Source organism: Monodelphis domestica, chromosome 3, assembly GCF_027887165.1.
Source record: "Monodelphis domestica isolate mMonDom1 chromosome 3, mMonDom1.pri, whole genome shotgun sequence".
NCBI lineage: Eukaryota > Metazoa > Chordata > Mammalia > Didelphimorphia > Didelphidae > Monodelphis > Monodelphis domestica.
Window position 1 is genome coordinate 48220835 of NC_077229.1, and position 16933 is coordinate 48237767.

Consider the following 16933-nt stretch of genomic DNA (forward strand, 5'->3'; position numbering starts at 1 on the left):
TGAGAGCAGGAGCTGCCTTTGGCCCGTTTCCGCGCCCTCAGCTCTGGCACTTAAGTGTGAGTTGCCTGACAAAGTGGTAGGCATTGCACTCCTAGTGTATTGGGATAGCAGCAGCACTGCGGGCTGGAGGGAGGTACAAAGGGTATAACCTGTCTCTCACGGGAGGTACAAAGGGTATAACCTGTCTCTCACGGGCCAGAATGGAAAGACCAGAGTTGGGCGACTTCGAGAGGCTTTAAAACACGACCAGGCAACGACGCCTCGTCAAAGAGGAGGCACTCTACTAATGGTCCGAAATGACATGTCTCCTTCCGCTTCGGGCGGTTTCCTTCCGCTTCAGAGAGAGGGAGACTCCCCTGAGGAAGTAGGTCCGGTGGCCTCAGGAGACGGTTGCCAGGGGCGGAGGCGGCGGTTGCCAGGGACGCTTCGGCCGGAGTCGGCGCTCGGGATTTGAGAAGAGTCTGGAAAACCGGGAGGGGAGGCTGACAGCTGCGACATGGACGACCTGCGAGTGGAATGGATCCGGGACCGGGTGTATCTAGCCTTTCAGCTCGACAATCCGGACTTTTTCGAGGAGCTGATGACTCGGAACGACGGCGAGGCCGAGCAAGAGATTCTGCACTTCTTGGACCAGAGCTCTGAGGAGGAGGGCCCCGCGACGATCTTCTTCTTCCGCACCGTGGTGCCCGAGGAGGTGGACGTGGAGATAGGTGAGGGCTGATTCGGTGGCTCCTGCCCCTCCCCCCTCTGCCCCGCGGGGGCATCAGCGGGCAGTACCAGAGGATACAGAGGCCGTCCCTGCCTGACCGCGAGGAACTTTATACTCTTTCTAGGGGATGATACTGTGTGTGTACAGATAAGAAGTTTCAAAGTGTCTGCCAAGCGATACAAGGCGGAAGAACTCTAAAGGGATCAGGACACCTGGGCTGGGCTTGCGGGAAACTAAGGATGCTAGGAGGACAGAAGTGAGAGACTAGGATGGGCAGTGCATGCAGGGGGACCCGTGTATATGTAGGTAGGGGCCAGATTGCAGGGGGCTTTACATGCCAAGCTGAGGATTTGGAATTTTATCACAGAAGAAACTGAGTTTAAGCCCTACAAACCCTCATGCACTCTGTCCTTCTGAATCTCCATGTATGTGCATCCTCCCCGTGCCCATGCTTATGCCTCCCCAACCCCCTTTTCTACTTATGTGTCTCCTATGAAGGTGCATAGAATCTGCCCAGTCTGTTTGCCCCTGGTGTTTCCTATATCTCCAGTAACCAATGGTGTCAATCATTTAGTCAACAAACATTTCTTAAATGCTTATTATGTGCAGCACTCTGTCCTGGGGGTTGGGTTTGCAAAGGCGACAGTAAAACAAAGTAGAAGCAAAAAATTGCAAACTAGATGCAATATGACTGGCAAGAAGACAAGCCACTGGGGGAATCAAGGAAGGCTTCCGGTAGAAGGTGGTGTTGATCTGGGTCTTGAAGGAAATCAGGGATTCTAAAATAAATGAAAAAGGAGTGTGCTAAAGGCAAGGGAGGCAGATCGAGCAAAGGTGGGAGATCCTGTAGAGTACAGGAAGGAATCAAAATGGGTCCTAGGAAAGGTAGGTGGGGGCCAAGTGGTTCAGAGGTTTTATATATCAAAGACAGGAGTTTGGGTTTGATCCTAGAGGTACTATTGCATTACGGCATCATTTCTTTATTCAGCAAATTAGTATAGACAGAGTGCTTTGCAAACCTTAAAGCATAATAAACAAAAAAGGTGACTGTTATTATAATCCGTGCCATGCCATTCAGAGGAAGACACTCATAGTGCCTTGGAGAGGCGGTTTTTAGGATTTACATGTATAAGAGTTGCTCTGGGCGACAAAGCATAGGCACGTCTTGATCTGGACTGGTTGCTGAGATTATGGATTCATTGAAGCATGGAAGCTAGTTAGCACCCATCGAAGTTGGGCATGTGGGAGTTTGCAGTCTGGAAGGGGGATAAGACACAAGTGCAGATAACTGCAATAGGTTTGTGAGTGCATGGGAAAGGCAAAATAAAGTGGCATGTAAGGTCTGACCAAGCGTGCCCCTGCCTCCCAGGCCTTAGCAGTCACTTATTTATGAGACGTTTACTGAGTCACATACCTCCAATCCAGTTTCTCACTGAGCAACAGAAAATCAACAAATATTTACTAAATTTCTGCCAATGTTAAAGGGCAGCCAGGTGGTGCATTGGAAAGAGTGCCTGGATTGGAGTCAGAAAGCCTGATCTTTCTGAGTTCAAGTCTGGCCTCAGGCACTTCCTAGCTGTGTGTCCCTGGCCAAGTGGGTCCCTGTTACTACTTCCAGGATCAAACCTAAAATTCTCTGGCTTTTCAAGCTCTTAGAACTCAGTCCCTCCTACCTCTCCATACTCCCCTTCTTGCACGATGGGATCTGGTAGCACTGGCCTCTTCGCCTTTCCTTGCACACTTGGTACATTTGCACCTGCCTGGAATGTTCTCCCTTTCCCCATTTCCTTCCTGTCTTCCCTCAAGGCTCAACTCAGATCCCACCTTCTGCAAGAATGCCTGTCAGGGCCCGCTTTATTCTAGTGCCTTCCCTCTGAGGCGATCACTCATCGATCCTGTCTAGATCTTGTTTGGATGTGTCGTCTCCCCCCATTAGACTTGAGACTTCTCAAGAGCAGGTGCTCTTGGGAACTTTTTTTCTCCTCAGTGCCTGGTACATAGTAAACACTTAATAAATCCTCGTTGGCTGACTGAATGTCTGTAGATTGCAGTAGACTGCCCGAAAGGGTCCAGACCACAAAAGAGGGATGAGAAAAAAACTTAACTCTAAGGAATTGTGGGCATTCTGTGCCATGTGCCATTGTTTTAAATCGTCTAATTTCTTTTCATTTGGGCTACAAAGAAATTCCAGGGGTTGCATCATCGGAAGAAGAAGAGGAGGAGGATGAACAGCTTTCCCAAATGACAGCAATGGACAAAGGCACAGGTGCGGTGTCCTGAGAATACTAGCGTGTGACCCCTGAGCAAGATTGTTCTCTGGGGATCTCTGTTCACACTTGAACTCATAAGCATTCTGAATCTAAGCGTTGTTATATGAGGTGACCTTGCTTTTCTTTCTTTTCCTTACTCAAACACTCATGAAAATGCTAGATGTGTTGAAAAGGGACATGCTAGGTAGGAAGCCAAGTAGCTCAGTGGATAGGGCACCAGACCTGGGTTCAAATGTGGCCTCAGACACTTCCTAGCTGTGTGACCCTGGGCAAGTCACTTAACCTTAATTGCTTGGTCCTTACTTACTGTTCTTCTATCTTGGAATTGATACTTAGTATTGATTCTAAGATAGATGGTAAGGGTTAAAAACAAATAAAGAATGGATACTAAGACAGAAGGCATGGGTTTAAAAAAATGGCCACAAAGACGGAAAGTAAGGGTTTAAAAACTAAAGAAAGAAAAAGGGCATATGGACATTCTTATATAAACACAGGAAAGGGAAAATTTTGCCTAGAGGTATATAGTGTTAGATTTGTAGCCTAGAAGACCTGAGTTCAAATCCTGCCCCAAACACTTACTAGCTGTGTGACCCTGGGGAAAATTACTTTTACCTCTCAGCCTCAGTCACCTCTCATCTGTAAAATGGGGATAATAGTGGCCCCTATCTTCCAGGGTTGTTGTGAGATAACACCTATAAAGTACTCTGCAAACCTTAGGCATGGGGATGTAGAGAACTCCTGAATGAAGAAACCCAACCTACTCAGGTCAGCATCTTCTCCATGATATATGATCTTTGAGCTTTGCCTAGGCACTGAGTCTTTGGAGCTTCATCCAGTAATCTAGAAGAGGATTTCCTAGGAATGGGTTGGATTTGGCAATAAAGCTTGAATTCTTAAGAGCTTTCTTCTAGAAGAGCCTGAAGAGATTTGACCCACTCCACCATTTTGCCTGGAGGTATATAGTGTTGGGGGTATAGTGTTAGATTTGTAGCCTAGAAGACCTGAGTTCAAATCCTGCCCCAAATACTTACTAGTGGTGTGAACCTTGAGTAGGTACTAGATATGGAACTTCATTGCTCTGGGGAACTCCCAGGTGAGGAAACTCCCTCTGCCAATGCCTGTTGGCCCCTCCTCTACTACCCAAAATCCTAGAGAGCTCTCTGGGGCATTGATAGGTGATTTGCCCAGGTGGGTCAGAAGGCAGACTTGAATTCAGATTTTTCTGACTCAAGGAGACCAGTTCTCTCTCATCTAGGCCACGCTGCCTCTCGGTTTGTATTTATGCCTATTCAGAAACATGAGAATTGTTTCCCTGTGTCACTCCCTTCCCATTTAATCCTTCCTTGTAACAAAGAGTGATTTGAGTGAAACTCAAACAGTAAGCATTTTGAAGCTGCTTCCTCCTAGATGAAGAGCCCTATATGAGGCTCTGTGGGCGATATGAAAATGAGAGAAAGTGTGTTACTGTCTTCATGGATATTTCAGTCCATTAAGAGGATATGACAGTGGCAGTTAGGTGGCACAGTGGGGAGAGTTGGGAAGAATTGCCTGGGTTTGAATCTGGCTTCAGATACTTCTTAGTTGTGTGACCCTGGGCAAGTCACTTAACCTCGATTGCCTAGCCTTTGCCACTCTTCTGTTTTACGGTTGATGCTAAGACAAAGAAAGGATTAAAAAAAAAAAAAAGAGACTGACATAGAATGGCACCACCCACCTGCCTTGGAGAAAGACTGGAGGAATCAAGGAAGGCTTCCTGTAGAAGGTGGTGTTTGAGCTGGGTCTTGAAGGAGATCAGGGATTCTAAAATAAATGAAAAAGGAATATACTAAAGGCAAGGGAGGCAGATAGAGCAGGGGTGGGAGACCCAAAGGAGACGGAACCCAGAGTTTCAGCCAAACCACTAATTATAGGATGACAGAAGGAAGGGCAGATTTGGGGGGAAATTGCATAACTCTGCCACTGTAGGACAAAAGGCCAGGGGCTGGTCAATGAAGGTTAAGTGACTTGTCAAGGGCCACACAGCTAGGAAGTATCTGAGGCCCGATTTGAAGCCAGGACCTCCCATCTCTGGGCCTGACTCTCAGTTCCTAGTTTGCCCAACTCCCTATAGGAATTCCTTTCGGAATTAATTTAGACATCTTTCTGCAAATCCCAGCCTTTTGAAAGAATGCCTTGCTAGGCTTGCCTCACTTAAAACTATTTGAACTCATACCTTTCTGACTCCAAGATAGGTGTTTGAATTTGGCTTCAGGTTGTGTGACCCTGGGCAAGTCATTTAACTTCCACCTGTCTCAGTTTAGTCTTTATATTATTTACTATATACATTATATTATCTATCATATACATTATAAATTGGAGATATCTTCCCAGGATCAAATGAAATAATATATATAAAACTCTTGGCAGATCTTAAAAAGTGCTACATGAATGCTAGCAATTATTATTAAAAACAATGTCATAATCATTCAGTAGTCTAAGGAAATAATACAGGGAAAATTTAAGATTTTGAAAATGAACGTGAAATTTAAACAATAAATTCAGCAAAGGAAAAAATATGAATTTACCTGACAGGTGATTGGGAAGATGAGAAATTAAAGGAAACGTGACCCTTTTCTAAAGGATCGTATCATGAATAATAACAGTATGCCGATGAGCGTTGTCAACTAATAAAGGAGAGTAAGGCAGAGGAAAGAGTCAAGATGACTCCAATGTTGTGAAGCCAGAAAACTGGGAAGATGATGTTGTCCTCAGCAGAAAGGGGAAAAGTCATCTATCTGATACTAAAGCTTCGGGGGTCAAGGAGATTGTCAGGGAAGAGAACATAAAGGAAGGAGAAGGGCACTGAGGTAGAGTAGCAGGGAGAATCCCTTAGAAGGGGTCCTCATTGCCTCATGGTCCTATCTTAGGAAAAACTGATATAAGGAAACCAATCTTGCTTTTGAAACAGATTGATTTGAGGGCAATTCTATATAATACAAAAGGACACATTTCTTTGTGAGAGAATTCACCAAAAGTTTCTTTGATTGTACAGTAAGTATTTTATAGATAATAGGATGTAACTAAGGAGAGCCAAGCAAATCCAGGTTCATATACTAATTTTATGAACTTGCCTCAGTTTTCTCATCTTTAAAATGGGGACAATAATATCTCGTGTTCCTACCTTGCAAGCATCTAGGATCTAGGAGTGTAGATTTTGAGCTAGAAGGGACTTTGGGGATTGTCTCATTCAACTCTTTTTTACAGATGAGGAAAATCTGGCCTAGAGAGATTAAGCAAAGTTAATAGAATATCCTTAAGGCCACACAGGAAATCAATGAGAGTTGAACCCAAATTCAATGATTACAAATCCAGTGTTGTGTTCACAGCACCACTCGGTCTCCCTTTTGAGGTTCAAAATGAGGTAGTATATAGGAAAAACTTTTGGAAACCTTAAAAAGCTGCCTATGGTCCATTACTGGTAATGGCCATGAGGCTTGGAGTGGGAAGACCTGAGTTCAAGTTCTGCTTCTGAAACGTATTGGCTTGATGACCCTGGGCAAATCTCTCACCTTCCATCTGCTGTAATCAAAAGACCACAAACTGAAAAGAGGTGCAGGACTTGCATCAACAGAATGAGTTCTCATCTTGGAGTTCCCTATATCAGTGAAATCACGAGGCCAGGCCCTGTCTCTGATTCACCACCATAATATGAGGTAATCGAAGATGAAAAATATGAATAATGAAAAAAATAAATAAAAATTAAATAAAAATTAAAAAAATTAAAAAATCTGAATGTCTTTAGTGATTGAAAAGAATAATAGTAATAGTAAGAGACTAACCACAGAGAACACAAAGCCAAAGTGGAAGATACCAGACCTATCAGAAATAGAAGAAAAGGGGCAGCAAGGTGCCTCAGTGGAAAGAACACTAGCGTCAGCACTAGGAGGACCCGGGTTCAAATATGGCCTCAGACACTTCCTAGCTATGTGATCCTGTTAACCCCAGTCACCTAGCTCTTACCAATCTTTTGTCTTAGAGTTGATACTAGGATAAGGTAAGGATTAAAAAAAAAAAGGGAAAAGATCAGGCTTCAATTATGATGTAAATTAGTAAAAAAGTAGGATTAATTTATTTTAAAAAATTGATATTTGGTGAACAAGATGGAAATGTTTCACGTGATAATGCATGTATAACCCAGACTGAATTGTTTGCCAGCTCTGGGAGTGGGGGAGGGAAGGAGGAAGGGAGACAATTTGGGTGATGACTTTGGAAAGCTTATTAAGCTTATGTAATTGGTAAAAAAATTGATTTCTGCACAACTTTTAGCAGCTAAAATGAAAGCTGTCTCCTCCTGACCCAATATTCTTTTCATTGATGTTTTTCCAGTTAAGCAATCTCTTCGGAGTGAGTCAAATATTCAGAGTAACACAACTACAGAACAAGAAGTAGTAGAAAAACCCCCAGTCAAGGTACGTGCTTCCTTTCTTCTCCTGCTTGAGCCTGACCCATGCTTAGTGGTGGTTGTTCATCCTTTGTTTTCCTAGAGGACCAATGACGTCAAAGGGCCATCGATGACCTGATTTGGGCTCCATTGGATTTGAGTGAGTCATCAGAGTCATCAGCTCACTCTGTCTTCCAGAGCCACCCAAGCCCAGCCACAAGAGGCCCTGAAGGCCCATCGGTTTGGCAAAGCCACGATTCCATCGGGGTAGGGGTTCATGCCATTGGGAATAGATGGCGGCTCCCCCAGCACTTGGCCTCGGAAGGTTGCTGTTGATGAACAATTCATTGTCTTATATTTAATTTAATGACGAGGCTGAGTTTAGTACTGCTGTTCCTTATGAGATAAATGGCTTATTTCTAGGTGTGAACTTGTACTTGTGTAGTAAATAGAAACTGAGATGGCAGCATGTAACCAGTTCACATGAAACTTATTGAAAATGCAATAATTATACTGATAAAGATAAGAATAGTCAAAAAACATCTGTTTAGCAGCTACCATATGCCAGATGGCATAGAGGCAGCTAAATGGCTTAGTAGATAGATTGCTGGACCTGGAGTTAGGAAGATCTGGGTTCAAATGTGACCTCAGATACACACTAGCTGTATGACCTTGGGCAAGTCATTTAACTGCTATTTGCCTTAATCCACTGGAGAAGGAAATGGCAAATCATTCTAGAGTTAGTTGGACATGTCTGAGGAAACAACAGATAGGAGTTAAAAAAGAACATTTATACATTGCTTTAAATTTGCAAAGTGCTCAGATATTTCTGAGCTGTGTGACCCTGCTCAAGTCACTTGATCCCCATTGCCTAGCCCTTATCACTCTTCTGCCTTAGAACCTATATATAATATTGATTCTAAGATAGAAGGTAATGGTTTAAAAAAAATTTGCAAAGTGCTGATGATATGTTCATTTGCTCCTAAGAGTCTAAGACCGACATATATGTTTGTCACATGGAACCTGCTGTCTAATCACACCGAACCAGAAATCCAAGGATGTTCTGAGTCTGCAGGCCTTTTCTTGGCAGTTGAGTTTGAGGAAAGCCCCCTTTGGGTGTGCCCTCTGTGGTGAATATGTAGGGAGCCAGAGTTGATTGGCAGCTGAATTTGGAGTCAGGAAGACCTGGACTCAAATCCTGCCTCTGACCCTTACAATCTATGTGACTTTTGGGCAAGACACTGGGATATAAATCAACAGGCCAAATAGGATTCATTAATTTTTTTTAACCTTTACCTTCTATCTTGGAATCAGTACTGTGTATTAATTCCAAGGCAGAAGAGTGGTAAAGGTTAGGCAATGGGGCTTAAGTGACTTGCCCAGGGGCACACAACTAGGAAGTGTCTGAGCTCAGATTTGAACCCAGGACCTCCTATCTTGTGGCTTGGCTCTCACTGAGCCACTTACTTGCCTTCAATTCATTAATTTAAAACATTTGATTTAGACCCAAATAAGTTTCAGTTAAAAGTTGGGGATTGGACTACATCAGTGATGGTGAACCTTTTAGAGACCGAGGGCCCAAATTGCACTCTCATGCCTTACCCTAGTCAGGGGAGGGAGAAAGCTCCCCCATTGGGCTGCTGGGCAGAGGGGAGGATGATGTGAAAAAAAATGTCCTCAGGTGCATGTGCAGAGGGGGAAGGGAGCAGCTTCCCCTGGCACACAGGCCATAGGTTCACCAACATGAGACTAGATGGTCTCTGAGGTCCCTTTAAGAACTTCATCTATAAACCTGTAATCCCTTGATGCAGTGGCTCATCCCCAGTCCAAGAGGCAAAGCTGGCATATGCATATATCCCATCCCAGTGACCAGGAGAGTTTTCTGTCTCAAAAGGTCACCAGGACACATTTATACCAGTCAGCAAATGAATACAAAGATCAGGGATAGAATTCATAGTCAAATTTATAGCTTACTCGTCTAAGGAATTTTGTTACAGTGCCAGTCATGTCACAGGGGTTTGGGCACCAGAAAATAACACTAGTGACCTTGAAGTTGTCTTTTTTTTTTGATGAATAATACAAGACATATGTATATCTATGTCAAAGCTATCTGTTCTCTGTTTCAGAAAATCATTAAGCAGATGGTTGACAGATTGTATCTTCAGATGCGTTCTGATTTTGTTCCCGAAGAATATTTGTACCAAAATATCGTTTACTTTCTCAGAAATGTAAAAGGTATGTATGCTTCAATTTGTATATTTCAGTTTATTTCCCAAGTAGCCACAACATAAAAGCTGCTTGTAAAAATGAAAACAAATTATATTTTGTTATTTCAGAGCTTTCTCAGGCGAAATTTTGCCTCTTCTCCATCTGGGCAGTCAAACTTACCCATGGTGGTAGAGAATGTGAAGCTGTTCTTTTATTAATTTTATTCTCTCCTTAGGCCTCCAGGTACTTCCTTTTCCCCTCTACTTCCTGTCTCATCCCTTCTTCTTCCTTTTCTTTTTTTTAAACCCTTACTTTCTGTTTTCGATTCCGTACTAAGGATTGATTCCAAGGGCTAGGCAATCAGAGTAAAGTGAAGTGACTTGCCTAGGGTCACATAGCTAGGAAGTGTCTGAGGACACAGTTGAACCCAGGACCTTCCATCTCCAGGCCTGGCTCTCTATCCACTGGGCAACCCAGCTGCTTTGTGTTTCTTCCCTTCTTAACCCATTATGGCCTGGTTTTCATTCCCACTACTTTTCTGAATCTGTTGTTTCATAGCCTCCCCAACTTTCAAATTCAATAATATTTTGCCAATCTATTCTTCTAGACCTATCTGCAGCCTTTGATGTGGAGCTGATTGTTTATTCCTTGAAACTTTCCTCCTTTGCCCTCTCTGAATGTGCACTTTCTTATACAGTATATGCTGGGAAATCTTTAACAAGCAATTCTTAAAAAAAAAAAGTATAATCACAAAACCACACATCCATAACTTTATTATTATTATTATTAAAACCCTCACCTTCCATCTTGGAATCAATTCTGTGTGTTGGTTCCAAGCCAGAAGAGTGGCAAGGACTAGGCAGTGGGGGCTAAGTGACTTGCCCAGGGTCACACATCTGGGAAGTGTCTGCGGCCAGATTGGAACCCAGGAACTCCCGTCTCTAGCCCTAGATCTTAATCCGCTGAGCCCCTCCATAACTTTATTGTACATTTTACTAGGATATATGACACACAATTTACAAATAATAATAAAATATTTAAACTCTTTATTGTAAATTCCATATGACCAATTCATTCCTGAAGAATGCTTTGATTGATTTTTTTGCCAAACTCTTGTAGCCATAATCAACCTACATTTGTCATTCAATCATTATTTGGCAAATGGAGTTGCTTCCCAATCTACTTTCCCCCCAATAAATTTATTGTCATTAAATCTGATATGTGATGGATCTACTGTTAAACTCTTCTATAAATTATATTAATTAAACTCAAACCTCTTTCAGCTTCAGCTGATTGTTAGAGACTTTTTAGCTTTTTGTATTGGATTTGTTATTCAGTTGTTCAGTGTCTGACTCTCCATGACCCTACTTGGGGTTTTCTTGGCAAAGATACTGCAGTGGATTGTCATTTCCTTCTCCAGCTCATTTGACAGATGAGGCCAATCAGGTTAAGTGACTTGGCCAGGGTCACCCAGCTAGGAAGTATCAGGATGGATTTGAACTCATAAAGATGAGTTTTTCTTAAACTATGGTGCCACCTACCTGCCTTAGAGGAAGATATACCCAAGGAGACTGGAAAGGAATGGTCAGATGGGCAGAAGGAGAGCCAAGGACTCTAGTGTTAAGAAACCCAGAGAGGAGAGAGACAGTAACCAGGAGGAAAGGGTAGTTAATGGTGTCAAATGCTCCACCAAAGTCAAGAAGGATGAGGGCTTTAGTTTGATAGTTCAAAGAACACTGGGACCTTGAGAGAAGCCAGATTGTAAAGGGTTGGGGATTAGAGTGGAGACAATAGGAACTGGGGACAATGGATGTGGGGATTTAGCTGTAAAGGGACAGAGACAAAGTAATTGAATCTTAGAGTTTTGTGTTCATAGTTTCCAAGTTCAGAAACCTCAGTAACCATCTAGTCCAATTCTTAACCCCTCCATCCTCTTCCTCCCCACCAAATACCTTATGATCAGCCAGCCTTTGCTTGAATACTTCCAGTGAGGGGGAGTTCACTACCTCCTGAGAAAGCCAGTGCAGACCTACTTTTAGATTTGACTGTTCAACCTTTCTCTATCACTCCTGGCTCTTTCTTTTGGGACTGAACAGAACAAATCTAACCCGTTTTCCCGATGACAGTCTTTCAGGTACTTGAACTTCTCTCTCCTTCCCCCTGCAGGGGTCTCTTCCTTTGGGTCTCTAACCCCAACTGATTCTCATTCTGATTGTTTTTCCCTCAGCCATGCTCCAATTATCAGGGTCCTTAAAACTAGGATGCCAGAACTAAATGCCTTAGCTGTGGCCTGATGATAGCAGACTCCAGAGGGTATCATTACCTTCTTCATACTGACCTTTCTGGCCCTTTAAGTCCATCTGGCCTCTTTCAGGGAGATAAGACTGCTCGCTAGCCAGGCCTCCCTGTCTTTTACTTGCCAGGTTAATTTTTTGAACCCAAGTTTAAATGTCACCTTCTTAGATTCAGACCTATGGACATTTTCTCAGGTCTCGTGTTAGCTGCTCAGGCCAGCTTTGTGTCAGTTGCAAATCTGATATGGTTGATATTTCTACCTTTTATCCAAGTCATCGATAAAAGTATTAAACCGAATAGCATCAGTCACAGATCCTTGGAGCACTCCTGGAGAGGCGTTTAAATTGTTGGCATCCAACCACCAGAGAATCCTCTTTGGGTCTGGCCATTCAACCTTGTTTGAATCCACCTATGGTCTAGTCTCTATCTCTCCACCTTTTTCCTAAGAATAAACCCAGAGACTTTGTGTCAAAAGCTTTGCTAAGGGGGCAGCTGGGTAGCTCAGTGGATTGAGAGTCAGGCCTAGAGACGGGAGGTCCTAGGTTCAAATCTGGCCTCAGCCATTTCCTAGCTGTGTGACCCTGGGCAAGTCACTTGACCCCCATTGCCTAGCCCTTACCACTCTTCTGCCTTGGAGCCAATACACAGTATTGACTCCAAGACAGAAGGTAAGGGTTTAAAAAAAAAAAAGCTTTGCTAAAATCTCAGTATATTAGAAAATCTAAATGTAATCCATTTGAACTAGATGGTGAACTGGATAGAGTGCTGAGCCTGGTAGAGTCAGGAAGACTGATCTTGCTGAGTTCGGTCTCAGACACTTACTAGTCAGGTGACTCTGGCCGTCACCTGTTTGCCTCAGTTTGTTCATCTGTAAAATGATCTGAAAAGGGGGCAGCTAGGTGGCTTAGTAGATTGAGAACCAGGCCCAGAGATGGGAAATCCTGGGTTCAAATCTGGTCTTAGAAACTTCCTAGCTGTGTGACCTTGGGCAAGTCACTTAACCCCCATTGCCTAGCCCAGGGATGGCAAAACTATGGCCCACAGGGCACTTTCTGTGGGCACATTGCCACCCTTCCACACCCATTTCAGAATTCATCACTAGAAAGGCAGTGGATCTGGCAGAGGGTCTCAGGCAGAGCTTCTCCCTTCCCCTCCCCACCATGCCTGATGACATTTTTTCATATCCCTCACCCCTTTGCCCAGCAGCCAAAGGGAGTGCACAGGGGTTAAGGTGGGCAGCTCACAGGTGGCAGAGCTGGAGGGGAGCAGAGCCCTTAGACTACTCCCCTCCCCCTCTCTACATTCGTTGAAGATACTCTTCATTTTATCCCTTGTGACAAGGAAATCACTTTAAAAGACTGATATATATTAATTTAAGGTCGCCAAGGAATTCAGCTATGTAATTCCTAAATGAAAACTCAAGTCAGCAGTCAACCTTTTATGGAGTTTAATTACAAACAGGAGGAAGAAAGGAATTAGAGATAGAGAGAGAGAGGGAGAGAGAAAGGGGAGAGAAGGGAATAGGGCTTAAATACCCCTTCTGTTTAGGCTGGGCCAAAAGGCCCAAGCCCTTAGATAGCTGGGGCAAAGAAAAGAGATCAGTCCCTATTACTCACGTGACCAAAATGGAGAAACAGTCTCAGAGGCCCCCACCTTCAGCTTCCTTCAGAGCAAGCTTCTCAGAGCACACTCCAACCACTCAGAAAAACTCCTCAATCACCACCTGAGTCTTCAGACCCCTCTATCTTTAAAGAAACCATCCAAGTTCCCTCCCCTCAGTTCTCACATCTACCAATCACTGTCCATCAATTTCCCTGTGCCAATGGAGGCTCTAGCTTAACCCAGGACTGCCCAGAGGTCTCTGGCTTTGCACATGTCTGTTGAAGGTCATATTTTCAAATAATTAAATCTTTGATCCTTTGCTACAGCCCTTCCTAAATCCTGTTAACCTGAGTAGAGTAGAGATTGGAATAATTAAATCTTGATCTATGCTGCAGCCCTTCCTCAATCCTGTTAGGACTGAGTAGGGTGGAGATTGATTCCAAGGATCTCCATTGTATCAATTCTAAAATCAATCATGACTCAAAGAAATTCCTGTTCTATGCTTAAGCATAGGTCAAAGTCCTTTCCATTGTTCAGCAAAAGGTTTCTGTCCTAAAGTAATCTTAAGAAGGGAGGAGGAGGAACCTCCCATGCCAATGGGGTTCACATTCCAATAGACTATCAGTAAGAAATTTTCCAAGTATAAAATTTCCCAATGGTGAAATTTCCAACATTTATAAGTCTAAGGAATTTTAAGGTTTACACCCTCCACCCAGTAGACCAATGGGAGTGTTTTCTCCCTCCCTTGTGTGGAGTAAGGTTGGGGTGGGATTCACCCAGCACATGGTTTGGGTGTGTGTGTGTGTCATGGTACAGGGTCACTCAAAGGTTCGCCATCACTGTCCTAGCCCTTACTGCTCTTCTGCTTTATAACCAATACACAATATTGATTCCAAGACAGAAGGTAAAAAAAGATGAACTGGAGAAAGATATGGCAGACCACTCCAATATCTCTGCCAAGAAAACCCCAAATGAGGTCACAAAGAGTCAGCCATGACTGAAATAAGTTAATATCAACACGCGTTATCAGTATATTGTATCTACTGCATTTCCCTCATCTATTTATTTAGATATTTATAGACATAGGGAGATTTAGATAATTTAGAACTGAAAACAAAAAAATTTAAAGGAAATTAAATTAGATAAAAAACCTTTTTCCATTCATGGTTTAGTTGCATTTTTTTAAAAAGAAAAGGAAACACCCTCAGTCTGACAAGACCTGCTGCTGATGAAACTGCTGGCTTTTTTTGGACACCTGCTTCCTTTTCTTATCAAATGACATAATGTTATTACATTTTGTAAACCCCAAGTGTCATTAAAATGTGAATTATTGGTATTTTTCCAGACTTTGGAGTTCTCAGTAATGAAACTTCCTCCCTCAAAGCCTATGGGCTTTTGATCTTTAGTTTACAGTATTAGTGAGTCTTGCCTGGGGTACTCAGAGTGACTTGCCCAGGGTCACATAGTGGTGTATATCAGAGGCAAGATTCAAACTCAGGATTTTTTAGTTGTAAGACCAGCCCTCTATCTAGTACGCTATTCTGCCTCTTCAGATAATTATTTTTGTTGTTAACTGTTTGTCAATAAGCCCTTTAATAACATGTTCTAGAATTTCTCCAGTAGTCCAAGTCAAATTATAGGCATAGGCTTTACAAGTTCATAAAAGTCCATAATTACTTTTTTGTTTAACTCTTACCTTCTGTCTTAGAATTGATACTAAGTACTGATACCAATGCAAAATATCTGCAAGGACTAGGCAATTGGGGTTAAGTGACTTATCCAGGGTCACATAGCTTGGAAGTATGTGAGGCTAGATTTGAATACAGGACCTTCTAACTCCATGCCTGGTTCTCTTTCCACCGAGCCCTTGTCAAATGCGAATCTAATGATGAATTTGGCCCCAAAGCTAGGAATTCATCAAATGGTTCTTGACACCCCCAGATGATTTCTGTCCCTGTTTTTAAAATTTATTTGCATTCACTCCAAACTCTTTTGTTGGATAATTATGCATACTAATAATGCCTGTTTTTCTTATGTGTGAATCTGCTAACTTATAGCACAGTCAGGGTTCCCCCCCCCCAGAACCTGAGTCATTAGTATACTCAGAAAATGTTATTGTTTAGTCATCTTCAGTCCTGTCTGACTCTTTGCAACTCCATTTGAGATTTTCTTGGCAGACATACTGGAGTGGTTTGCCATGTCCTTCTCCAGTTCATTTGACAGATGAGGAAACTGAGGCAAACATGGTGAAGTGACTTGTCCAGGGTCACATAGCTAAGAAGTGTCTGACTCTTTGTGACCTCATTTGAGAATTTTTTTTTTAACTCTCACCTTCCATCTTTGAATATTGACTCCAAGGCAGAAGAGTGGTAAGGGCTAGGCAATGGGGGTAAAGTGACTTGCCCAGAGTCACACAGCTGGGAAGTGTCTGAGGCCAGATTTGAACCGAGGACCTCCCATCTCTAGGCCTGACTCTCCATCCACTGAGCTACCCAGCTGCCCCCTCATTTGGGATTTTCTTGGTAGAGATACAAGAGTGGTTTGCTCATTTCCTTCTCCAGCTCATTTGACAAGGGAAGAAACTGAGACAAACAGGGTGAGGTAACTTGGCCGGGGTCATGCAGCTGGGAAGTGTCTGAAGTTAGATTTAAATTTGGGTCTTTCTCACTCCAGGTGTGGCTCTCTATCCACTGAGCTACCTTGCTGCCCACAGTCATATTATTCTTTGTTAATCTTGCCCTTTAGGGTCCTTTTGCAGCACTTTAGAAAGGAGAGAGGGAATTATTGTGGAAATGTTAGTTATCTTCCCTTTTTTTTAGCAATCTCATTGTTTATAATTTTTTTTAATCTGTTCCATTAGAGACGATTAATGAAGGCAGTGATATGGCCGAAGCCATGGAACTCATGCCTGAAAAAATTGAGTATGGGATACTGAATGGGCAGGTTCTAGAAATGCTTAAGAATATTTTACTTCATGTAAGTACAGATACATATTGTCTCCTTGTCTCTTTCCATGTTTTTATTTTACTTTTTCCTGGAGTGATACTGTAATGGTATACAATTAAAAAACAAAAACAAAAACTCTTACCTTCCCTCTTAGAATTAATACTGAGTATTGGTTCCAAGGCAGAAGGGCGGTAAGGGTGCGTCAGCATTTGGGATTAAGTGACTGGCCCAGGGTCACACAGCCAGGAAGTGTCTGAGGTCAAATTCAAACCCAGGACTTCTGATCTCCAGGCCACCTAGCTGCCCCTCTACATTTTTTTTTTTGGAAGGCTCCATCAGTATTGAATCTTCTGCCATACTCTCCAATCATTACCACAGTCTGGGACCAAATCCCGCTAAAATCCCACCTGCTATAGTAGACCTTTCCCAATTCCCCTTAATACCAGGTCCTTCCCTCAGTTGATTGTCTCCAGTTTATCTGGT

General features: G+C 43.0%; 1 protein-coding gene across 1 annotated transcript in view; it reads left to right on the forward strand.

Annotated features, from left to right (window-relative positions):
* The first annotated feature begins 308 nt into the window (after positions 1–308).
* The window catches only part of DNAH10 (dynein axonemal heavy chain 10), a 196398-nt gene continuing 179773 nt past the window's right edge, over positions 309–16933 (forward strand). Inside the window, exons 1-5 of the mRNA XM_007489932.3 lie at positions 309–710; positions 2892–2975; positions 7345–7427; positions 9526–9634; positions 16365–16480. Of these exons, the coding sequence (XP_007489994.2) occupies positions 497–710; positions 2892–2975; positions 7345–7427; positions 9526–9634; positions 16365–16480 (606 nt within the window). The 5' untranslated portion in view covers positions 309–496. The remainder of the gene's footprint in view (positions 711–2891; positions 2976–7344; positions 7428–9525; positions 9635–16364; positions 16481–16933) is intronic.